At 38.1% G+C, this 26,197-nt stretch overlaps 1 protein-coding gene and 1 non-coding gene across 3 annotated transcripts in view; both read right to left on the minus strand.

The window, feature by feature from the left end:
• The window catches only part of GOPC (golgi associated PDZ and coiled-coil motif containing), a 35,602-nt gene extending 10,569 nt beyond the window's left edge, over positions 1–25,033 (minus strand). Inside the window, exons 1-6 of one of the 2 annotated variants that reach the window (XM_036248354.1) lie at positions 24,529–24,994; positions 9,905–10,069; positions 8,322–8,345; positions 3,499–3,674; positions 2,460–2,625; positions 48–143 (exon numbers count right to left, since the gene is read on the minus strand). In XM_036248354.1, the coding sequence (XP_036104247.1) occupies positions 48–143; positions 2,460–2,625; positions 3,499–3,674; positions 8,322–8,345; positions 9,905–10,069; positions 24,529–24,816 (915 nt within the window). In that variant the 5' untranslated portion in view covers positions 24,817–24,994. Of the gene's footprint in view, positions 1–47; positions 144–2,459; positions 2,626–3,498; positions 3,675–8,321; positions 8,346–9,904; positions 10,070–24,528 lie in introns of both variants that reach the window. The other variant, XM_036248355.1, reaches the window with a different exon arrangement.
• Positions 6,027–6,133, minus strand: LOC118622036. Its single transcript, XR_004957874.1, has one exon. It is a non-coding gene; the product is annotated as a U6 spliceosomal RNA (small nuclear RNA).
• Positions 25,034–26,197: the final 1,164 nt, after the last annotated feature.

The raw sequence follows: 26,197 nt of genomic DNA on the forward strand, positions 1-26,197 counted from the left end.
TATACTGGGTAACTGCAGAAAGGAAGACTGGAAGCACTACTTCTTACTGTAATTGAAATGCCAAGGCCTTCATAGTCTTCCTTAAGGAGGAGAACTTTTCTAATTGGACCAACACCTTGGCTTTTCTTTAAAGAGTCTTGATCCTTATTGGGGGAGAAAAAAAAGAAAAATTAGTATTATTAAAATATATACCAAATAGAATAAACGCATACTGTAGATAATGTAAAAATAGTTGTTCTGCTAATATAGTAGAATGTATAAACGATTTTCTCACCCTTTCATCAAATTCTTTAATATTGATAAATCTCTTTTTAAATCATAGGACATTACAAAAGAAACTATTGCCAGGAATTAACTGATGAACAAATATCTTCAAGAAGTAAAAGTGGGTAATTGTTTATCTTCACTGGAAAATATCATAAAGATCTATATCCATTTTAACTGATTGTAGAACTGAAAAACAAATTACCAACTAGATCATTCATTACTTTCCTTTGAGCTCTGGAGACTACCTTTTAAATAAAGGACATTGCTCTACTAATACTTCCTTCTTTAATACCTTTCTCTTTCCCTCTCTATTAAGGCTTTCCCTATTCAGCATACAAACTGAGATTCCAAGCCTCTTTCAGCTTTAAAATACTAACCATGTACAAACACAAAACAAAATAAAACCCTTCAATCACTTACTATCATCTTTAGCTACTGTCCTCCTCCTCCATCTTTCCTTATTTCCGAGTTAGTCTTTACTATATTTACTTGCTTGCCTCCTACATTCATTACCCCAATCACTGTAATTAGGGTCTTGCCCCAACCTGCTCCACTAAATTGTCTTCTCTACAGTATCTGGTAACCAATATGGCTACATCCAAACATTTTTTAGTCACTGCCAATTTGAACTTTCGGAAAGTTGACCCTGTTCACTAACCCTCCTTGAAGTCCTCTTTTCTCTAGCTTCTGCTGCACTACTTCCCTAGATGGCCTGTACATGACAATCTCCATCTCAGCTTCCCTCCTTGGGTGATCAATTTCCTTCCCTCACTCCATAAAAGATTCTTTCCACCCTGCCCTTTTACTCTTTTTATCTTAAAGACACTTTCCCTGGGTGACTTAATCAGTTCCATAGTTTCACTTATAAAGACTTCTCTCCTGAATTCTAGAGTCCTATACCTAACTGGATATAGCTGGGCTGTCCCCTGGCACCCTATACACTACATGTCTAAACTGACCTCATCTTTCGCCCAAAACCTTCCTTTTCCTCTATTTGGTTTATAAATTAATACCATCAAATCACTCAGTTGCCCAAATCAAAAACCTAGTGCCTTCCTTCTCACACACCTATTTAATCAACAGCAGTTATTCACCAAGTCCTCTTGATTCTAATTCTGTCAAACCTTGATTCTAATTCTCAAATGCACTTGCCCTGCTCCCATCACTTTCTCCTCGGATTAGTACAGTATCTTTCTAATGTATCTCCTCACCTCCAATTAGACCCTCTTCCAATATATCTTCCAATATATCCTCTTCACTATACCAAAGTAACTGTCAAAAAAATGTTAAATCTTATTAAACCCACTATTTTATTTAATAGTCCCATGGTTATCAGGTTAAAGTTCAAACTCCTTATGTAGCATAAAATAACTCTTGTCACCTGTCCATTGCTTAGAAATTAATGGGGACCACCAATGTCCCAGAAAGAAAAATGGTGTAAGTGTTTATTGCTATCCCCACTCCTCTCCCACCAAATCCATGTACATACCAATTCTTCTTACAATACCCTTTGCTTTATGAAAGCCAAAATATAATTTTACTATTTAAGGCCATGCTTTATCTAATGCTAAGATACTTGGGCCACTGGGTAGGAGTTTGACACGCTCTTATTATATTAAGGTGTGTATTATCAAACAGCTGTTGTAATGAAGTTTGATAAAGATATATATATACAGATAAAAAGAAACACTCCCACACATGGCGGCTAAGAAAGCAGACAATTAGACACAGACATAGATGTCAAATTACATCTTAATTCAAGAACAAACAGGTGTAAACATTAGTTCTAAACCTACATTTGAATTGAGTCACCAAAAGTTTTCTTAAAGAACTACCCAAAAATATTTACCAATTTATCAATATGACTACATGCTCTCTGCTAAGCTTAAAACAAATTTATGCCTAATCATGATTCATGAAAATTTTGAAGTATGAGCCAAAGTACTAACAATATGCATTTACTAGAAACAGTTCACAATCTTCGGAAATATCACTTTCAGGGCATTAGTAAGTTAGTAAAGAGTTATGGGTTATTGAAACTTTAAATATGTATCTGTTTTAAATAAGGTTAATCCCATTTTCCCTCTTTAAATTAAGGGTTTGAATGTTAATAGAATAAAGAAATGAAAGAGACTTTTGGTTAAACAAAGAAGGAAGAGGTCGAGTGGGAAGCAGCATCGAAGCAAACATACGTGGCCCGGTGGTGCCTGCATGGGTCGTTTCAGGTCATTGCGTCCTCTACAGGCTCTGATGACGGTTTTGTGACGATGCAAATGAATTTCAGCTTCCAGTTGGTTCCAAAGCTTATCATGAGCAGGTCCCTTCATATCTCGTCCTAATAACTGTATTTGTTGGACCCTTCATATTGTGAAAAGAGTTGATTCAGTTAGTTTTTCACTATGCCTACTATAGTGAGAACTCAGAAGAATTACTAAACATAAGTAGCTTTCGCAAAGATCTAAATTATTAATAAAAATAATACTCTAGAACCTCCCAATGTTTTTCAGATTTATAAAGATATGAAAACTCTGAAAAGAATAGATGTCTACAAGGGAAAACCAGTTTTAAAAAAATAAATGAGACCTTTTTTAGTCATATGTTTAACTCAAATACATCTAAGAAACAATTTATGAGACTAATGTCAATTAATATGTGTTTCATGCCTTGTATACAATCAAGGTAGGTCATCAGACTCATAATACTAAATACTAGTCTTCAAACAAGGCTAACTGTACAAAAACATTTCTTTTAACAATAGTTTTTCTTTTACAAAATAATTATTTTAAATGTGCTAAGTTATTAGAAAATGTACACATCAAGGTTATACAAAAATTATTATTATTATTATTTTTTATCCTCACTCGAGGACATTTTTTTGCATTTATCTTCAGACAGAATGGGAGGGGGGGAGAAAGAGAGAAACATCAACGTGAGAGAGACACATAGACTCGCTGCCACCCACATGACCCCAACCAGGGCCAGGGACAAACAGCAACCGAGGTATGTGCCCTTAGTGGGAACCAAACCCAGGACTCTCTGGTCCGCAAGCTGACGCTCTAACTGCTGAGCCAAACCGGCTGGGGCCAAAAATTATTTTTATTTACTCCACACCACTTCTAATGTAACTCTTAGGGTAAAGATTAATGTTTCATTTACCACAAAGGTAAAAGTCCACCTCATTAAATATCAATTTGTCACCTCAGAGTACAAGAGGACCCCTTTCTTACACACCTTCCTGCCAGTTCTTTGTCTAAGTACTTGGCAGCCAGTCTTGCTCCATAAACTTCAGCCTGGAGAACAGCTATGTGTCTACGAAGGGCTTCGTTCTCTTTTCTTAGCAACTTCACTTCAGCTTCAAGTTGAGCTTCTTTCATTTTTTCTTTTTTATTTGCTTCAAGTTCTCTCTCCTATTGTAATTAAAAAAATAAGAAACAAAACCATAATGTAATGAAATACTTTTAAGACCCCAAATAAACCACACTCCTTAAACTACACAAAAGCATACAGTATAAATACCAACAATGAATGCATATGATAAAAATTACTTCATTTCTATAAAATAAGAACACAAAGATTTGGATCCAGTTCTTTTTAACTAGTACCAGAAGGTGTTGGAACCACTTCTAGTGAGAGTACTAAGAGAAATAGTATTCTTTTTTTTCATTGATTTTTTTAGAGAGAGAGGAAGGGAGAGGGAGAAACATTGATTTGTTGTTGTGCTTATTTATGCATTCACTGGTTACTTCTTGTATGTGTTCAGACCGGAAATTAAACTCACAAACTGGCATATCAGGACAATGTTCTAACCAACTGAGCTACCCTGCCAGGGTCAAAAAGTAGTAGTCTTTATGTGCATGTTATCACATATTAATAGAAGTGGCTCAATGGATAACTGAATCTGCTCTCTATTTTCTAAAAATGACTCAAGAAACTGATGGGGGAAGGGCACATAATAGGAATGGGACCACAACTGTTTAATGATTATTCATCTTACTAACTATAGACAAGAGGTTTTCTTACAGACCCTGGGAAACTGGACGATGTGTTGCAAGAAAAAAACAGGGCCGTAAAAAAGAAAAGAGGCCTAGGAGCCTGGATGGGTCCATTACTCAAAAAAGAAAATACATTTTAAGAACACTAAGAACAGGACACACTTTGACTTGGTTGCTGTGCCTGGACCCTAACCCCCTCCAGGAGTTTGCCTCAGGAATGCTAACCATTCTTGGGTCCCAGGAACGGGCTGAGCTGTTTTTAACATCATGGAACATTAACTACCTTGTTATGGGACTTCAAGATCCTGGAAGGAGACACACGGATCACGGACCCTGCAGCCCTTATCCTGCCCCTGCTTCCCCTTACACACAGCCCTTCTTCCTTATCTGTATATAATCGGCCGGCTAGTAGGAGATGTTAGAGCAGAATTTTCAGGATAACCTGCTGTCCTCTCCATACTGCTGGCATTATTGGAATAAATGCTCATATATGCTTCAACCCTGTCTCTGCTTTATTTGGCTTAAGTACTAACAGGTGACCATGGACCTGTTTTGTGTCTGGTTTCAAAACTAGATTAAAATAAAATAGTCACTCTGGTGGTTGTACCCAAATATTCAATTAGCTTTAATGCAATAATTCTACAAAGCCAGTCAAAAATCATTCAGTTACATAGAGATATGTTCTATAGCTAATCTACCTTAGAGGACTACAAAAACGTACAATACTTAAATTACAACAGACATTCTAACAAAAAGAAAACATGCTGGTAACCACTGCATGAAGACATTTACACATTAAACATTTCTCTAGATAAGCATGTCTATGGTGTAGATTATCACTGAATTTTTGGCCCTAGCTCATTTATTTGTTCAAGTGAATGAAGAACTGTTTTCTAAGGAAAATAGTGGCTTCACTTGCCTACTAATGAAAGGATGCATATCCATTTTTATCTCTCATAAAATGATGCCATCCTATGTTCCACTTGGTAGACAGTCCCATATGTGTGAATTTATAGGTGTCAGCCAGAGATTATAACTTCAAGATCTTCACCATCAAATTTTTATCATAAGCTCACATATGAGAAATAATGTTCAATTTACTTTAAAAGTATGGAGTACAGTATGTACAAATGTAAATGCCTTCAGGATCCAAGCACTGAGCAGACAAAGGTGTAAGACAAAGTAGAATAGCAAATTTAAGGTACAAAATCCTACCTGAAGGCAGTCAAATTTAAATTCACAATGAAAGCCCTTTGAGAGTTGATAAGGGTCCTGGTAGATATTTTTAAGTGTTATTTTTATTTTTATTTATTTATTTATTGTAAACTGCTCTTATTTTTATTATTTATTTATTTTTTTTACTTTTCCTCATCAATTTTATTTTTTTTAATTAATTTATTTTTGTTACAGATGTTTCTCCTTCCCCCCCCACTGATCCCCTCCTCCCTGACCTGTCCCCAGCTTTGTTGTCCATGTCCATTATTCATGCATATAAGTTCTGTGGTTTATTTCTCCCCGCCACCCCCTTTTCTGGGGACTGTCAGTCTGTACCTCACTTCCACATCTCTGGGACTACCCCATTCCTCAGACTGTTATGTTCATTATATTCTACAAATAAGTGAGATCATATGATAGTTGCCTTTCTCTGTTTGGCTTGTTTCGCTTAGGATAATACTTGCCAGGTCCCTCCATGTCGTCTCAAAGGATAAGAGATCTTTCTTTCTTACAGCTGCATAGTACTCCATTGTGTATAGGTACCACAGCTTTAAAAATATGGAACGCTTCACGAATTTGCGTGTCATCCTTGCGCAGGGGCCGTGCTAATCTTCTTTGTATTGTTCCAATTTTAGTATATGTGCTGCTGAAGTGAGCACTTAAGTGTTGTTTGTCCCCAGCCCTGGTTGGGGTCATGTGGGTGGCAACCAGTGGATGTGTCTCTCTCACACTGATATTTCTCTCTCTCCCTCCCTCCCTCTCTCCTTCCCACTCTGTCCGAAGATAAAATGTAAAAATGTCCTCGGGTGAGGATTAAAAAAAAAAAAGATCTACTGAAGCAGGAAAATTTGTTTGTCTTGAACAAATGGCAAATGAATATTTCTACTGTATGGGTACTGATTATTATAATTATTTCTTTTTTATTCTGGATATTAAGAAGCTGAGATATGTAAGCAGATTTTTAGCGATTCATTAAATATATTTTGGTACTAATTTGATCTACTGATTGGACTAGAGTACATCAACATATGCTATATGTAACATCAATATATAATATATTCAAATACAAGGCAAGGAGTACCATAATCTTAAAAATAAAAATATATACAATCCGGCTGGTGTGGCTCAATGGTTGAGCGTCGACCCATGCACTAAGAAAGAGGTTGCTGGTTCGATTTCCGGTCAGGACACATGCCCAGGTTGTGGGCCCTATCCCCAGTGGGGGGCATGCTGGAGGCAACCAATCGATGTTCTCTCTCATCAATGTTTCTATCTCTCTCTCCCTCTCACTTCCTCTCTTTCTAAAATCAATAAAGGGAAAAACATATGTTAAAGAAAATGTACAAGCTAAAATGAATAACAACTTCTTTGATTAAAATTCTTTGTTTTTATGTACGTGATAAATAAAAGGAAATTAATCAGCAGGCTTTTTCAACTTCTGTTTTAAAAAATAATCAGAACAAAATTTCTAGATATTGTTTTAAAGTATTTGCAGAGCCCTGGCAGGTTTGGCTTGGCGGTTGGAGCGTTGGCCCACAGACCAAAGAGTCGCAGGTTTGATTCTGGTCAAGGACACGTGCCTCAGTTGCGATTCATCCCCAGCCCTGGTCGGGGTTATGCAGGAGGCAGCCAGTGGATGTGTCCCTCTTGCATAGATGTTTCTCACCCCCCCCCCACTCTATCTGATGATAAATGGAAAAATGTCCTTGGGTGAGGAAAAAATAAAATAAAATAAAAATATTTGCAGGATAATCTAAAGTCCTCCTTTTAAAACAACTTCGGAATTATTAACATGTCAATTTACTTCAGAATCTATTCCTTAAAAGAGCACATATTAGTTCTAAAAGAAACCGCAGTTTAGATTACATGAATAAAACTTTCTTATGACATTTATTGAGATTAATGCTATTTGTTTCAGAAAAAGAAATCCTAAAAGACCAAGAATTATTTGGTTTACTGGCTAAATAAACTTTATGTTAAGAATCATCTACTTATAATTAATAAGCTATTTATATAAATTTACGAAATCTGAGAAACATATTAAGCCATTGCTTTACTTTAATGATTCAGACTCCTAAGGAATCTGACAAACTCTCAGGACTAACATGAACAGATACAAGTAAAAAAAAAAAAAGGACTGAGAAAACTGAAGTTTTAGATTTTTAGATTTAAAGAGAAAAAAATTGTTTTTAGTTAACCAGTTTGTTATTATTAGGTAATAACCAAGAACTACATTTTGTATTTAGATAGCCAAACAGTGCATTTTTTAAAAAGTGAAGCCATATGACAAATTTGAACCTGGTTAGGTTGGGGTAGTGGGAAAAATATTAAGCATTTATATATTGTTATATTCTAAAATCATTTCTAGTAAAGGGTTTTAAAATTCAGTAAAGCCACACAATTATCCTCAAGACTGCTGAAAAACTACAACACATGCAGTGGACGAATAAGAAAACCAACATGCACATTCTTTCTCTGGGGATAAATTCAAATAGCAAAGATAGAAGCTAATCCTGCTTAATATATCTTCAAAGCACTCAAGGGGAAAACCAATTGCTCTTTTGGAGTAGAGGTATAACCAAGTTACCAGGCTCAGAACTTGTTAAAAATTAATGAGCTCTGCAAATAACAGCTACAAATTACAAACACAAGAAAAATCTTTAACAACACGTGGTGAGAAAAGAGCAATGGGCCATCCATTGAACTTTTCAGGTACTGGCACATTTAAAATTTGCCACCATTAATATCATTTTCAAATACAATATGACAACATGTAATATGCAATTAAGAAAACACTAAGAACACTAAGCGTGACATTTCAAAGCAAAATAGAAACAACATACTTACCAGCTCCTCCACAGAGGGGACAGACTTAAGATATAAGAAAAAAGTTTTACAATTAGAAAAACATCAAACAAATGAATGTATCTAGTGGTATAATCACTACAAGAAAAATTTCCGTATCTTGAATATCATTTGGGTAAAAAATTCATTAGAACAAATCCATAAGAAACAAGTAATAACTGTATAGTATTAGATTAAAATGTTTTGTTTTATCAAAGTTAGTCAACACACCTGGTTCAGTGTCATTCTACTATAGCAGCCTGTTTCAAATCTAATGTTAAAACTTTAGGTAAATTCTTTCCTAGTGAAAATGCACAATGTTCTCTGAATGTTAATATCAAATATTTCAAAGAAGCAGTTATCTGACTCTTGTCAGTTAAATAACACAGCACTAACTTAGATATATAAAATTTCAGAATTTAAAAGGACTTTAGGAGAACATAAATATTCACTTAAATTCTAACACATCAGCATTAAAAACTAATTAACCAATCAAATGGAATTAACTGAAAACAAGTAAAACTTAAAAATGTATTTATTCTCATCATTAACATTATGTTATCTTCTACCTCTCCCAATCTATACATGACTTATTTATCACTGTGTCCTCTACAGTTAACAAAGTATCTGACATAAAGTACATATTCAAGACATATGAGTTAAACTGAAATGAGAATTAAAAAAATATTTACTTAAACAATATATGCTGATTAACAGGGCACTGATTAATTATGAAAAATTTGTATAACAAAGTGTTCAAGTGGCAGGAAAAATGCTTACAATGTATTAAGAACAAGAAAAAAAAAAGTGCCACTGGCTGGCACCCAATTCCATTTCCTCCATCGTATTAACAGAACTCCAATTTAAATGGAAGTGGCTGTGTGACCCACTACGAGACTGACATACAGTTGGGGATAGCCAACGAGACAGTTAAACTGAATGGCAAAAACTCCTGAGGAGTTCATAAAAAGTTCTTGAAAGAAGGCTAATGCAGCTGGGAAGCATCCTTTTGCCTTTGCCTTAAATTCTTTCCTTCTGCCGGGAATGGAGACCTGAATACATCCTGAGAATAGAAGTCAAGAGCTAAACATGGCAGAACATAGTAACAAAAGGAACCTGGATCCCTAATATCTGTGAAAATGCCTTATCAGCTCTGGACTGCCTTGTCTCGGGGCTTCTTTAATTGAGAGAAAAAAATACGGACTACTCAAGAATAAATAATTTGTACTATTCAAGAATAATCTTAATGTTACTTGAGATTTCTGAACCGAATCCTAAATGATACAGTAGGGCAAAAAAATTGTTTGAATGGTATAATCACAAATATCTTTTAAATATATTGACACAGATATTTTTAAATAGAAAAAAGTCCCATTCTAAGTATCTGTTGGTTATTGATATTATCACCGATCATCTCTAGGTGAAATGTTGGATGATTGCTTGATCTATCCGTACATTTCCTGTATTTTCTAAAATTTCCACAATGAGCACATACTACCTATTATAATTTAAAAACCTCACTAAAAATTGTCCCCATCATCCTCCAAAATGCATGTTAAGTATAGGTTACCCTCTAAACTACTTACCAGTTTTGCTTTAATAGTACCAGAGTCTACACTTTGACCGGTTTTAGCATGAAGCTGAAGCTGAACCGAATGCAACTGCAAAAGCTGATCGTGTACTTCTTTCTCCAGTACGACTTTCTCTGCTTGGGTCTCTGTCAGTTCAGATTTCAAATCTACCAACTGTGCCTTATGAAACAACAATAACAAACATTAAGTATGCTTCATTTTCTTTATTTTGACTCTAATTATTACTACTCAAGAATGACATAGAGACTGTTTTTGAAATGAACAGATGAACACTAGAAGACTGGTATCTGACTGAGCTATAAGACATCCACATAAACTGATATAAAATCGATAATGTAACATATTTAAATGAAAAGAGAACTCTACCATAAATAGTATCTTCTGATAACACAGAATGCTACTTCATTTTATTTTGTGGACTTGAAGGCTTTCACTGTTTCAATTTTATCTACAAGGTTTATAAAAACACATAGTTATGGGATGGTTCATCATCCAGTAAGTGTTTTAGTGGTCAGCTAACACTAATAGTTTCTTAGAGGAGAGCCCAGTAAGTGGTGCTTTGTCTTTACCCTGAACACTAGCCCAGATCTGCCTAGCCACTATCTAGTAGTTACTTTATGTGCTAACATGTGAGTTACTGAGGCTAGAGTGGGTCTAAAGACTAGAAAACTGTAAGCTACAATTAACTGTTAAAACATAGCAAAACCTCATCAGAACCACTTACCCATTTAATCTGAAGTTTTTTATGTTTCACAATCGATTCATTGCTTTACAACAGTGTACAGGATATGTCCTTTGTATGTGTTTGGTCTTCCCCACTAGCGATAGATTAAAGATCAAAGCAAGGCCTTAGTTTTCTATTCAACATAACTTTATTATCTAGGGGCCTAGACTATGTCAGCACAATGAGAAAAAAAGCTGTGAAAAATACTTTAAAACTTATAATTATTTATGCCCTTGAGAACCTTTCTTATTAACTAAGGTGATAAATATGCATGCAAACCAAATAAGAAAAGTGTGGCAAGTTACAGTATATTTACAATTGGTCTGGTCCCAGGAATTCAAAGTAAAGGAAGGTTTAAAGAAGGTTAGTGAGGACAGAGTTTAGAGGGCTTTGAAAGAAAATGACAAGAACAAAAGAGAAGCAATAAAACAGTCTAGAAATGAGAAGAAGACTAGCAGAGGCAGAGAGAGACAAGAAGCAACTCAGGTAAAATCTCTGAGTACAAAGACCACAGGACTATATCTCTATAGCCCAACTATACCAACCAGTGCCAAGTACATAAAAGACATTCAAGTTCTTTAAGTTGAAATGACTTCTAATACTAGCCCTGTGATTCCAGATAAATTATTGTCTCCCCAATTTTAAAATAGGGATATTTATGGCTTTGACTATTCTCATAAGATTATCTTCTTATATACAAAAGCAATCAGTAGAATATGAAAGTGTTATTATCAAGATGAGACTACTAGAGGAGTTGTATATTGACACACTGGATAAGACTAAATAGAAAAGTGAGGCTGGATGCAATGAATGGCTTTGGATAGTATACCAAAACCGAGATTTAATCTGACAGGAAATAACTACAAGCTCTCAAAGACTTTTTTTTTAAATCCTCACCCAAAGATATGTTTTTATTGATTTGAGAGAGAGAGGAAAGAAGAGGGAAAGCATGAGAGAGAGAGAGAGAGAGAGAGAGATATCAATGTAAGAGAGAAACATTCCCGTGTGTACCCCATTGGTGATTGAACCGCACAACCTGGGTATGTGCTCTGACCAGTGAACCCATGACCTTTCGGTGTACAGGACAACATTCCAACCGAGCCACATTGGCTCGGGCTTAAAGACATTTTTGTTTTGTTTTTCTGTTTGTTTGTTTGTTTTTTTATCCTCACCTGAGGACATTTTTGCATAGAACGAGAGGGAGAAAGAGAAGGAGAGAGAGAGAAAGAAACATCGATGAGAGACTCATTGACTGGCTGCCACCCAAATGACCCCAACCAAGGTGGGGACAAACCGCAACCGAGGCACCTGCCCTTAGCAGAAACCAAACCCTGGTCTGCAGGCTGATGCTCTAACCATTTAGCAACCCAGCCAGGGTGAAAATAAAGCTTTTTATAATGCTGAAAAAAAATTGTCAGCAACAGTTACAAACCGGGTATCCAGTGAAAGATGAGACCAGCTATAATTCAAAGATTTAAGTTTAGAGAACAGTGAAAACAATTGATGTAAATATGAAGATTAGGATGACAGCTTATTTAGACATGAAGGAGAAAAAGAGATGAGTTTAAGTTTTAGGCACACTGATTTTTGTGTCAGCCATGACATAATCAACAGAAACTATTCTACAGAATGTTGGAAATAAATAATTGATAAACTGGGAGTAGGGCTGGAACTAGGCACACAGAGATATGAATTAATACCCTAAGACTGTGTTAAGGAGAACAGATGGCCAAGGACTGGAGCTTGGGTAATAGGGATTGCCTGGGAGGCAGAAGAAAAGCAGCGGCATGCTATAAACCAAATCAAAATGCTTCATAATGTAAACACTGGGATGCATCTTCATTTTTTTTTTTGCTTGTTTTTTACTTCCTGGAGATCATTTCCTATCAGTAGAACTTCCTCATTGCTTTTTTATAACTTTATTTCTGTGTAACTTACATCAGAGAAGTACACAAATAATGAATTACAGAAAATAAACATGCCTGTTTCATAAAGGAGTAGGGCAGTACTAGCACCTCAGGGCTCTCCTTGTGGCCCCTTCCCAAACACTACCTCTTCTTTCATCCACAAAGAAAACCATCAGAGCAATACACTGAATTCTCAACACCACACAGTTTTGCCTGTTTCTGAATGCTAGAACAATGAAATCATACAGTATGCACTCACTTGTCTTGTCTTTTGCCTCAAGAGCATGTTTATGAGATTCATTCATGTTGTCCTGTGTAGCTGTTTCATTCACTTTCACTGCTATATAGTATTCATTAAATAAACATACCTGCCCATAATCTGGAGTCTGTGAGGATACCTCCACATCTAATTTTGCCAAAGAGGCCGTCATTGTTTTTGTTTTTATTTTTTTCCTTTTGTGATTCTAGTTTTTGTGTTTTTACAAAAGATCGTTTTTCTTTTTTTTTTTTTAATCCTCACCTGAGGACATTTTTCCATTTTTTGTACAGACAGAGTAGGAGGGAGAGAGAGGAAGAGAGAGAGAGGGAAACATCGATGTGAAAGGGACACATCGAGTGGCTGCCACCCGCACGACCAACCAGGGCCGGGGACAAACTGCAACCGAGGTACGTGCCCTTAGCAGGAACCGAACCCGGGTCTCTCCGGACCGCAGGCGGACGCTCTAACTGCTGAGCCAAACCGGCCAGGGCAAGATCGTTTTTCTTAAATGTAATAACTATGCTTTCATTGTGATCTTTCTCAGACCAGAAATCCTCAGCTCACGTTTTCACTGTAATAGAAAAGCTATGATATTCTAGCCTAATATTGTCCAATAAAATATAGTATGAGCCACATATGTAAATTTAAATTTTCTAGTAGCCACACTAAAAAAAGAAAAAAGAGAGCCTGGCCCGTGTAGCTCAGTAGTTGAATGTCAACCCATGCACCAAGAGGTCGCCGGTTCAATTCCTGGTCAGGGCACATGCCCAGGTTGTAGGCCAAATCCCAGTGGGGGGCACTCAGGAGGCGGCCAATCAATGTTCTCTCTCACTGATGTTTCTATCTCATTCTCTGAAAATCAATTAAAAAAAATTTTTTTAAAGAAAAAAATAAACAAGTGAATTCAATTTTTATAATGTATTATATTCTACTTAATAAATAAAATATTATCATTCAGCCCTGGTCAGTTTGGCTCAGCGGTTAGAGCGTTGGCCTGCAGTCCGGAGAGACCCGGGTTCGGTTCCCGCTAAGGGCATGTACTTCGGTTGCAGTTTGTCCCCGGCCCTGGTTGGTCGTGCGGGTGGCAGCCACTCGATGTGTCCCTTCACGTCGATGTTTCTCTCTCTCTCTCCCTTCCTCTCTCTCCCTCCCACTCTATCTGTACAAAAAATGGAAAAATATCCTCGGGTGAGGAAAAAACAAACAAACAAACAAAAAATATTATCATTCAAACCATAATAATATAAATCAATTATTAAAATATTATATTCCTGCCCTGGCCGGTTTGGCCCAGTGGTTAGAGCGTCGGCCTGCGGTCCTGAGAGACCCGGGTTCGGTTCCCGCTAAGGGCGCGTACCTCAGTTGTAGTTTGTCCCCGGCCCTGGTGGGTTGTGCGGGTGGCAGCCACTCGATGTGTTCCTGTCACATCGATGTTTCTCTCTCTCTCTCTGTTCCTCTCTCTCCCTCCCACTCTACCTGAACAAAGAATGGAAAAATGTCCTCGGGTGAGGATAAAAAAAATATATATATATTATATTCCTTTTTTCATACTAAGCTTTGAGAACCCACTGTGCACATTATATTTATAGTACATCTCAATTCGATCAGCCACATTTCAAGTACTCAACAGCCGTATCAGGGCAGCTGCTGTGTTGGACAGTAAAAGTCTAGCCCTTTTATTATGAATCTGAAGCAGTAACATTTAATTAACACTTACATGCTAAAATAAATAATAATACTAGTAGTTGACTCTGTTCTTTATAAATAATAAACAACTCTGGCCGGTTTAACTCAGCAGCTGGAGCATTGGCTTGCGGAACGAGGAGTCGGAGGTTGGATTCCCAGTCAAGGGCATATATCTGGGCTGCAGGTTTGATCCTCTGCCCCGGAGGGGGGTCATGTGGGAGGCAACCAATTGGTGTGTCTCTCTCATGGATGTTTCTCTCCCTCTCCTTCTCTCCCTTTCACTCTGTCTAGAAAGCAATGAAAAACGTCAAGGATTAAAAAAAATAATAGTAATAAACACACATTCAGAATAAAGCAGAACTTCATGTTTCCATTGCCTTATAGAAGAGTATATAAGTTAACAGTGTTGCACAGAATCTTTGACGAACATTCCTAACCTAATAAACTTAGAGAAAAAAACTTACATGTATGTCAAAAACGTCTTACAGACTTTCATCCATTTAACAAATTGCCCATACAAAAAAATTATAAACATTTAAAACTCCTATTACCAGACAAGGTTCAGTACACCTTGCTCCTTTAAAGTACAAATAAGCCTGGTCTAGAAAGTCCTTCTTAGTCAAAAAACATCTATAGGATTTATGGTCTTTGAAACAAAATAATCACAAAAGAAAAATAAATATTTGAATAATATGTACTTTTTGAACAATATGTAGCTTATGCTAATCTACCCAGAAATAGTTTAAAATAGGCCATTTAATTTATAACAATCCTTATCTCTTTTTTCATTACATTGACTTCTATTCTTCTATATCTCTCTTACTATTTCTTTGTGGTGTTGTCTAATATATTCCTCTTCCTTATAGTTCTTACAAACTGGAAGTTAGATCTAAAGGCTTAATTAGACTTAAATCTTTGTGGCAAAAGGTATACTGTGTGTTTCAACAGGCATATAATGTCTTCTCGTCCCACTATGGTTTGTTTTTCAAAACAAAAATCTCATGATTAATTACTGAGTAAAACTTGTAGAATTAAGAAAGAAGTTAAAGAGATATTCATTCATTCATTTGTCAGGCCAATATTCAAATCAGAAATAATTATATTCTAAAAGGGCAGCAAAAATAGGGAAGTATGCAGGTCTGTTGAAAGTGGCCTATTATAAACACTGACACAGTGAGTGAAATAATTTCTCAATAGGTTGCTCAACTTAAAAAAAAAATTTTAATTCTGTACAAAGAGAACATGCAGATATCAAAATTCAAAGCCCAATTTTATTTTCTGGGATCAAGACACGTGTTTAGAATTTACTCTAGATTTAGTAATATTTAAGTAACTCTTTCTGATCTGTTACAAGCATGTTAGCTGCTAAGAAAAGTTAGTCACTGGTAAATATGTCAAGACTAAAAAGTTCCATATTTTACTTAATGGCTACCCTCCTAATATCACAGAATTTTAGAATTCAAAGAGATCTTGGAGAACATAAAGACTATGGTTATGGCTATTGTTTTTGTTTTTTTTTATCCTCACCCGAGGACATTTTTTTTGTTCAGGTAGAGTGGGAGGAAGAGAGAGAGAGAGAGAGAGAAACATCGATGTGAAAGGGACACATCGAGTGGCTGCCACCCGCACGACCGACCAGGGCCGGGGACAAACTGCAACCAAGGTACATGCCCTTAGCGGGAACCGAACCCGGGTCTCTCAGGACCGCAGGCTGATGCTCTAACCGCTGAGCCAAACTGGCCAGGGCTGGTTATGGCTATTAATACTGAGATAAAGCTAAGGCCTATCAAAGCTGCTTTTATTTCTAGTGCTACCCAATCTGTCAGTGGCAAAATAGTACTTTAAACTCAATTCTTACTTTAAGGGCAAGGAAGTGTTAGTGTTTTTAAGCAATTAGCCATAAGGAAAAAAAAATATGTTTCTATAGCTACAATACATGTTTAACTTACTAACAGTATTCACAGCCACCACAAAGCAAGCATCTACTTACCACATGGTAGGTATACACATCATACATTTTCCGTCATTCTTATCATGCTCTCCTTCTTTTCATAATAGTTAAGGAAACTGGAAGTGAGAATTTAAGCAACTTGCCCAAGATCACACAGTGAGTAAGTAATGGGACTCAAAGCCAGCTTGACCATAGAAACGAAGAGCACCTTTCACCTACCTCACAGACTTCCCCTGTACCTTGGCCTCCCTGTAACTAGCAGAATGAAAGTTAAAAAGAAATGGCTGATTTCAACCTTCAACGCTTAGATTTTCAAGTGATATCCAAACAGTGTTTTAAAAAGCAAAACCAAAACAGTTAAAAAAACTATTACATACAGACTTTATCTGGGATGCCATCATTTCACTGTTCTACATTTGATCTTGAAGATTCCTTTATAGACAATGTAAAACTGAACATAAAGCCATACTTTCCATAGACCTCATTAAGAATAAAACGATATTTAAAAAGAAAAAAGAAAATTATCTCAGTCTAGGAGGATCTCTGGTCCTTCACCCAAGCCATTAAATGTAACACTGGTGAGATTTTTTAAAGTAATGATTCTCAAAACGTGGTCCCCAGATCACCACTATCAGCTGGAATGGAACTGGAAGACAAATGAAAATTCAGGACACAATGTGTAAAGTAAAAACAAAACATTCCCAGGAATGCAAAAGACAGAGGGGGCAGTTTATCTAAATAACATTATAGGATTATCATCACCATTTATTTGTATTTAATGTAGTCATTACTACTCTATTTCTCATCTCACAGACTCAAAGTATCCAAACTTTTCCATCAAGATAATTCCTTTCTAATACAATTCTTAACCACTGGGTTCCACTCCGTGGCACCAAAATCAAAGTAATTTTTTATTCAGTTTCCACTTTGCTAGAACTTAATCTTTGAAAAATATGTAAGAGCTGTACTGTTTTTTCCTAAACATAAGGTAGTTTTTATGGATAACATTGCCAATTACTGGCAAACTATCTTTATTTTGCATATAAAAAAACTGAAGCCCAAAGAGATTGAGTTGCTCCAGTAGATCAAAAGTCAAACCTCCTGACATCCTTTGTAATTCTGAGTAACAGGGAAAATGGTAAGAAAGCAGTTCACGTGAGAGCACATAACCAAATATCAGAACTAGACAAGGCTCTAAGAGCCCCACACAGGCACACACACCCAACTCCACATGTGCATGCACCCATGCACGCACACACACACGAACTCATATGCATGCCCTGGCATGAAGATATAGACACACATGCAGGCATGGACACATACGCACATAAAAGCACCCATTCCCCCAACTTGGTTAAGAATTACAAAGAAAATAATTGATTCTAAACAGTTTAACTGTAATGAACCACAAACCACAGCATAAAAAGCTGTTGATAAAGATATAAATATTATGCCCTGCTGGTGTGGCTCGGTTGGTTGGACCATTGTCCCATAAACCAAGGGGTGGTAGGTTCATTTCCAGGTCAGGGCACTTATTCAGGTTTCGAGTTCAAACCCTGGTGAGGGCACATGAAAGGGGCAGCCAACTGATGTTTCTCTCTTTTCTCCTTTCCTCTCTCCAAAGTCAATTTTTAAAAAAGTCCTACTAACACAGGGCTTAAAAAAAGATGTAAATATTACCTCCTTCCACACCTTTTGTTGTAAAGTATGTGTACAAATGGTAATCAAAAGAAACAATTATGCTTTTATGTTTGTTTTTTTGTTTGAAATTCAATTTAGGATGAAAAGTACGGAACTTTAAATCTCTAGCAATTATACCATTTCTAAAAGTTATCACCTACACCCACCAACTTCCCCAAAGGCTTTAAAGCTCATAAGGTCAATAAAAGAAATGCAAAAAATAAAAATCTGATAGAAATAGCAGGAGAGCACTATAAGATATACCATCTTATTACAGTTTATTATTGAATATTAAATTTAATATTGAGTTTCCTATTAATAGGAAAATGTTTACAGATTACATAATCCTCTTTTTCTCATTAAAAGAAGCAATACTATTTCATCTGGTGAGACTCTTTTTTTCTGGGAACTAAACTCTTTTTTTTTTTTATCCTCACCCGAGGACATTTTTCCATTTTTTGTACAGATAGAGTGGGAGGGAGAGAGAGGAAGAGATAGAGAGAGAGAAACATTGATGTGAAAGGGAAACATCGATGTGAAAGGGACACATCGAGTGGCTGCCACCGCACGACCAACCAGGGCCGGGGACAAACTGCAACCGAAGTACGTGCCCTTGGCGGGAACTGAACCTGGGTCTCTCCGGACCGCAGGTTGACACTCTAACCGCTGATCCAAACCGGCCAGGGCTGGGAACTAAACTCTTAAAAGGAGGTATCATATACTTATATAAAGGATCCTAAACCACCTGACAGACAGCAAAGGCAGAACCATTCTTCACAGGGCCTTTTCTCCTGCAACAGAAGTCAAGGGGATAATGTAATTAACAAAAGCATTTTGATCCCTTTCTTTTCTTTTACTCCTTCAAAATAGCAGAACAAACTCTTAGTGCTCATCTAATTTAACCCACTCCTTTTATAAAGAATCTTCCTCTATTTTCTCTTTTCTCCCTGTGTCTGAGGTGGTGAGCGTTGCTCTACTATCCAAAATTATAGGACGCCAATTAGTCATTCTAAAACAAAGAATGCGACCAAACAGAAAATATACTCAAAGATCAAATATGAAACCACTGCTGTCCCTCAAGATAGGAAATCATATTCCTCTTTATTACAAGTCAGCTCTTGCAACAAACAATCTGCTCATTTGCCTTAAGAAGGTTCTATGAGAAAACTTTCCATGTGCTTCAATTTCTCTATCCAAGCATAACGATCACTAACTCCATCTGTCATTATTTCTCCCCTAACTATTCTGCAATTCAAGACAAGCAAATATATTTGAACTTTCAGTCTCCCACACCATCACACATTTATTCAACATGAATTTATTAAGCATCAAATATATGCCTGGGCTGGATTCTGGGGATACGCTGGTAGACAAAACAAATGTGGATCCTGCCCTGCAAAGTTCAGAGTGGTCTGGTGCAGGAGGCAGCTTGTGAGGATAACAAATGGAATATATAATAACAGCAAGATATGGGCCAGGCACTGTTTTGAACATATTCATATTTTAATTGCCTTAGTCCTCACTATAATCCTGATAGACATAATTTTTGTACATAGAAGGAAACAGAAGCACAAAGAGGTTAGGTAAGTTGTCCAAGGTCATTCCAGAGCCAGCAACATATATAATTACAAACTATATAAGCCATATAACAGAAACTAAAAGAAGAGAATTAGTGGGGTGAGATTGTATGGCTAGCCATCTGGGAAGTGTTTCGGTTATTATCATAGCAGCTGTTCTCACAGGTCTGTGGGATCTTTTTAAAAGATCCACAAGATCAAAACTATTTTCAGAATAATAAAACATTATTTGCCTTTTTCACTGTGTTAACATTTCTACTGAAGGTGCAAAAGCAAACACAGTAAAATGCTGCCATTTTAGTGCAAGTTAATGCAGTGGCACCAGGCTGTACCAGGAGTCATGATATTCTTCACGACTATGCACTAGCAGTTTAAAAAAATAAAAAATATCCATTTAAGAATGCCCTTGATGAAGCACTAAAAATGATTAATTTTTAAAAATCTTGACCCTTGGGTACACGTCCTTTTAACATTCAGTGTGATGAAACAGGAAGTATGCATAAAGTATATCTGCTGCACAGCAAACTATGTTATCTGAAGAAAATTATACAATTGCTTAAGCTACCAAGCTGAACATCTGTGTATGCGTGTGAATAACATTATTTTTATTTGAAAGAACAAACTATGGTTCTTAAGATTAATAAACTTGGCAAGATACCTTCTTGAGAATAAATAAATTTGTTATTTCAAGGAAAACAATTGACAGCATTTGCTGCCAAAGGAAAAAAATTGTGCTTTCAAGTGAAAAGTAGAATTTTGAAAAACCTGAATCCATTACCAAACCACCAGTTAAAGTTTTTCTGATGAGAAACATATTAACAAATGTGAGTTTTTGATGTTGCTCCATGATCAAACTGAAGGTAGGGTAAGGAGAATCAACCTACCCGATATTTTAGAAATGTCACAAGTACACTAAATCCATACTCAATATTCTTATATAATGATGTTTAATATCATTTTTAGACAGTTTCCAATTTTTCTTAAAATAGAATACCATGAAATATTAACTCACAAATCATATCCTTATAAATTACATAGCAAGGGAATAAATGAACCTGCCGATTCAGTCATTCAATATTGTAGCAGGCACTACACTGGACACTACAGATATAGAGTCAACAAAACAGACACTATCCCAGCTCTCATGGAACTTGTATTACAGAATGATTATTAGTGATCTTTGAGGATTCATAGTAGAACACTAGAAGTGCTTCAAATTATTTATTCATTCAAATAAACACTTACTGAGTATATACTATGTGCCAGGATCTGGAGACAAAAAGATTTGAATAAGAGAGGGATTCTGCCAAGACTTTCACTGTCTAGTAAAAAGAATCAAAAAATATATTTCCATGCCCGGACAGTGTGGCTCAGTGGCTGAGCATTGACCCATGCACCAAGAAGTCACCAGTTCGATTCCCGGTCAGGGCTCGTGCCCAGATTGTGCGCAGAGTCCCCAGCGGGGGGCATGCAGGAAGTGGCCAGTCAATGTCCTCTCTCATCAATGTTTCTATCTCTCCCTCTCCCCTCCTCTCTCTCTAAAAATAAAAAATAATTAAAAAAATATATTTCCAATTATGATGTAGCGTATTCTAAGCACTATTATAGAGGCATGTGTGATGTACCAATTCAAAAAGAAGTGAAGGGGGTCAGTCACAAAATAGAACAAGTTGACTTGAGTACTGAATGGAAAATCAGCTAATACATGGAGTAGGGAAAGGAAAAGGTCTGAGATATGAAAACACCCAGCAGGTAAGATAGGGATATAAGTAGGCCAGAAAGGTTGGTTTACTGTGTGAGCTTTAAATGTTTAACTTTAGAAAGGGGCAAAACACCAATTCTGTAATCTACATGTAAATCAAACTCATATCCATATTCAAAGGAATTACTACTCAATATGTTTTGGGAGCAATGTGGAGAAAAAAACTCTGAGAAATCAAAGTCGGTCACAAAGAGATAAGTTACCCCCTAAGGTGATCTTCACAAAGCATTTGATAGTTCAGGTTATTTCACCCAAGCATAGTCCTGATCCTCAAAGAGTTTACCTCCTAGAACTAGAGAGACGTGGTAACCACTAATTATAGTATGCACAATGTAACAAATCTAACAGTCCAAGTGGGTTCAAGGTGTTATGACAGCTTCTTCCTATAGAGACAGAGAAGAGTAGGGTGAGGAAAGCTTTCACAGAGATGGTGATGTAAGTGGTATCTTGAAAGATAAGTGGGTATTTGATACTGTTGACAAAGGGGACAGAGAAGGCATTAGACATAAAAGCCTAAGCCAAAGTAGAGACGACAGGAAAGGGCAAGGTCTATTTACAGAACTGCAAATAGACCAGTTTGATTGAGGCAAAAGTAGCTATGAAGGATGACAAAAAATAAGGACAGACAGCCTGAGCATTGATCACCATGCTACAGAGTTTGAGTTGAAGCCAAGAAGAAACAGGGAGGTATAAAAGAAGAGTGACAGAATCCAAGTTGCCTTTTTTGACGTGAATCATTAAAATAAAACATTTTGGAATGATTTTGACAACTAAAAGATGGTTTGAAGGGGGTAAGAAGCAATTAGGAGACTGTTAGGAATATAGAAGAAAGGATAGGGACTTACACAATCTCCTAAATTTAATTTATATCTTTCCTGCCAGACCTGCTCCTTCTGGTGAATTGTGTAAGTCTCCTAGAACTGTCATAACAAATAACCAAAAACTTGGTGGCTTAAAAGAACAAAAATTTATTCTCTCATAGTTCAGGATGCCCGAAGCCCAAAATCAAGGTGCTGGCAGGGTTTGTTCCTTCTGGAGACCCTGAAGGAGAAAATGCCCCATGTCTATCTCCTAGCTTTTGGTGGTTGCTGGCACTCATTGGCATTTCTTGGCTTGCAGACCTGTCACTCCAGACTCTGATTCCATCTTCACATAGACTTCTTCCCTGTGTCACTGTATGTCCTCTGAGTGTCTCTCTAAATGGCTATGATCTTATCTCGACCCTTAATTAAACACATCTGCAAAGACCCTATTTCCAAATGAAGACACATTCAGTGGTTCTGGGTACACATAAATTTGGGAAGACAATACTGAACCCATTACAGTCATTAATGTGATGTCATCCTAACACTTCCTCTTCCACGTCCTCTGCAGCTATTATCAAATCCTGTTTCTACTTCTTTAACTGAAGATTATCTCCTTTTCTTCATTCCCATTACCATTTTCATTTCAAAAACAATCTTGCTTATATGCTTTGGCCGGTTTGGCTCAGTGGTTAAAGCACCACTTGGGGACCGAGGGGTTCAATCCTGGTTAAGGGCACATAGCTTGGTTTCGGTTCCATCCCCAGCTCTGGTTGGGGTCGTGCAGGAGGCAACCAATCAGTGTGTCTCTCACACATCAATGTTTCTCTATCTCCCTCCATCCCACTCTATCTGAAAATCAATGGAAAAGTGTCTTTGGGGTGAGGATTTGCTATATAAATAATTTGTTTATATAGCAAACTCCTTGTTACAGCACTGGATGAACTCCATTATTATTCTCATCACTCTGCCTGTTACTAAACAAGTATTGCTGGAGAAAGTCACACAACAAGGCAGACTGGTTGTACCATGAATTTATTATAACTAACTCCAAATAAGTCCTCAACATTGCCTGGCAGTCCTTCTATTTCTCTGGCCAAATGGCTCTCCCACTCTTCCATAACATTTCAAATCTTTTCACTCTACTCAAGCTCTTACTTTCACCCACTTTTAGAAGTTGTCCTGAGCTCCTATTTTACAAATAAAGAAACCATCACACAAAAACACTCCCTCAACCTCCTATCTTCTGCTCTCATCATCTCTCCTTTCTAAGTATAACAGCTGTCCTTTCAATATAAGACTATTCTCTCTACATGTATTTTGGGTCTCATCTCCTCCCCTCAGAGACCTTTCTAATGCCAATTATCCCTCTCTTTCTCTAGAACATCCAGCTTTCCCCTGAACTAGATTGTTCTCATTGGCTTATAAATATGTTTATTTTTTCATTTAAAAGCAAAATGAAAACAATACCTCCTTTGAATGCCACACTCTCCCTTCCAGCTATTGATCCAGCCACACTCACTCTTTCTGCCAGCTTTTCTCATAACCTCCTCCTTCTCCCACCAGACATAAATGAGTCTTTGGAGACTCATTTACCTAATTTTCTGGTCTCAGACCCTTTACTTAATTCCTGTAAAATGGTAATAACAATACTAAACCTGCCCCACAGGGAGGGCCATTGTGAAAATTAGATTAATCAATATGTGTAAAAGTCTTAGCACTGTAAACAGAGAAGGACATCAATACTATTGTGTTGATCCCACTAAATTTTCCTAAGAGCTTTGATCAAATTCCCCTGAATAGTTCATGCATGCAAGAGATAGTATGTCTGTGTGCAACAATAGACACTGACCGGCCAGGACTGTATCTGTCTGGTGATAACACAACCTAGTTTATTAATGTGAAGACAGATCTAAAAACTCAAATGTTGTAAGGAGGGCTAAGGTATTCTAATGACAGAATCTTTGAGCTTAAGTCTTGGATTAATGCAGTATGCACAAGCAGACTAGTGTAATTAGTTCCTCCTCACATAGTAGGAAGGTGGATGACCAGAGCCCGGGAGACCCACACGTGGTACTAACTACACCCCTTTTTCTATTCCAGCCTCACCTCACTCCTTTCTTCATGCATACATATATACGCACCCACTCCCCGCGACATTTGAGGCCCCGGTGCCCCACTGGGCAGTTTTCCAGTCATTTCACTGACTCGTTAAATGGAATCTGATGACTGGGGTTAAATGCCACCCCTTCCAGCGCCCAAAGCTCACCTCTAGCTTGTGGTTAATTTGGGACACAGTCTGGACTTTGTGGCAAAGCTGTGCAAAGCAAGAGCTCAGGCTGGTCATCTTCTGTCGCCCCTCGTAAGTGATGTCCGCCTGGTCCGGATCGATCTCGCCCAGGAGCAGATCCACATCCACGAACGCCTTGTCGAACTCTTTCTCCAGCACCTCCAGCCACCGGAACATGGATACCCCTCCGGGGGAGACTCCCACAGCGCAAGAGGCGCCCCCTGGTCCCCCTCCGGCTCCTGCCGGGCACGGTCCGCCCGCCGACATGGCGCCGTCTAGGGCCTCCCCCGACTGCTGCTGACCCCAGCCGCCCACCCCGCGCGAGAGGAACTGCTGGGCCTGCGGGGATCCCCGCGCACGCACGCTCCGTCCGTCCCCTCCCTTCCCCCCGCGCGGATAACGCCGGCAATGCGGCCGGAATGGCAGGAGCAGCGAGGCTGAGACAGCACCGTGGCACACGGAAGACCCCACGTCCCACGTCCCCGCCAGCTCAGGCTGCGCATGCGTACCGAGAACCTAGGCGGACGCAGCCGGAGGGACGAAATGGGCGGGGCTAGGATGTGACCTTGGCCTATGAAAAGCCTCTGCTGGGGACGGGCCGTCGGCGGCCATATTGACAACTGGCAAACTCTTGCATGCGCGGAGCAGAGGTGCATGGTGTAGGCTTCCAAATTGGAAAGGCTCGAGGAAGGGAAGCGTGTCCACGTCTCAGAGGGCGTACGGCTTCAGCTCGTTTGACTTCACAGTGGGCCCGGGCCGTTCTAAAGTTGTCCATGAAAGTTGCGACGGTGACGTCCAAGGGCAGGGAAGGGAGTGAGGAAGGGCCGTGTGAGCATGCGCACTGGCCACGTTTTTTTACCTATAACATCCCAGTCCCTGTTAGGGTGCGGTGGGTGGACACAAGGCTCTTCTTGGAAAACCAGGCCCTAAATCCGGGTGGAAACTGGATGTTGAAGAGACGCTGCTGATCAGGTTTTGCTGAATTAACACGAGGCATGTCTTGTGATTAAGAGTCAAGCAAACTTGGGTTCAAGTCTTAAGCCCTGTCACATACAGTATTAGCTGTGCCATCTTAGTTGTATTCTCCAGCCTCGAAGCCTCCGTTTCCAGAGTTTACTTCCCTCAGTAATAAGGTAAAATGCTTAGCTTAAGTGCTTGGCACTTGGTATTCTTTATTGTTACACCACAGGTCATTCATTTCGAAAGCAACTACAGTAAAAGGTGTATTTATTTCAAAAACTGTGCCAGTGTTCCCACACATGACATTTCAGAAAAACAAAATGATGATGATCCGTATATGCATAAATATACTGAATGCAGAGCCATGTTGAGGAGTTGGGGGACATAAAAATGAATCAGACATGAACCTCAAGTAGAACTCATAGGCTAGTGAATCTAACCCTTAGAGCTACACATCTAATTTGAATTTTGCATTACCGTTGGGAATGTTTAGCAGCTGCTCTTTATCACCCCGCCTACTCACTTTCAACCCCCTTCCCCTTCAAGAGTAGCCAAGTCTTGGAAACCAAAGAAAACCCAATCTGAATAGAGTAGGCTGGTGGGAACGGTCTCTTCTGAATTGCTCAAGAGGAAAATTTTACTGGCTGACTACAGACTTCTGTGATCTCTTCACGGTACAGACTCTTCC

The sequence above is a fragment of the Molossus molossus genome, unplaced genomic scaffold (genome assembly GCF_014108415.1).
Source record: "Molossus molossus isolate mMolMol1 unplaced genomic scaffold, mMolMol1.p scaffold_m16_p_8, whole genome shotgun sequence".
Lineage (NCBI taxonomy): Eukaryota > Metazoa > Chordata > Mammalia > Chiroptera > Molossidae > Molossus > Molossus molossus.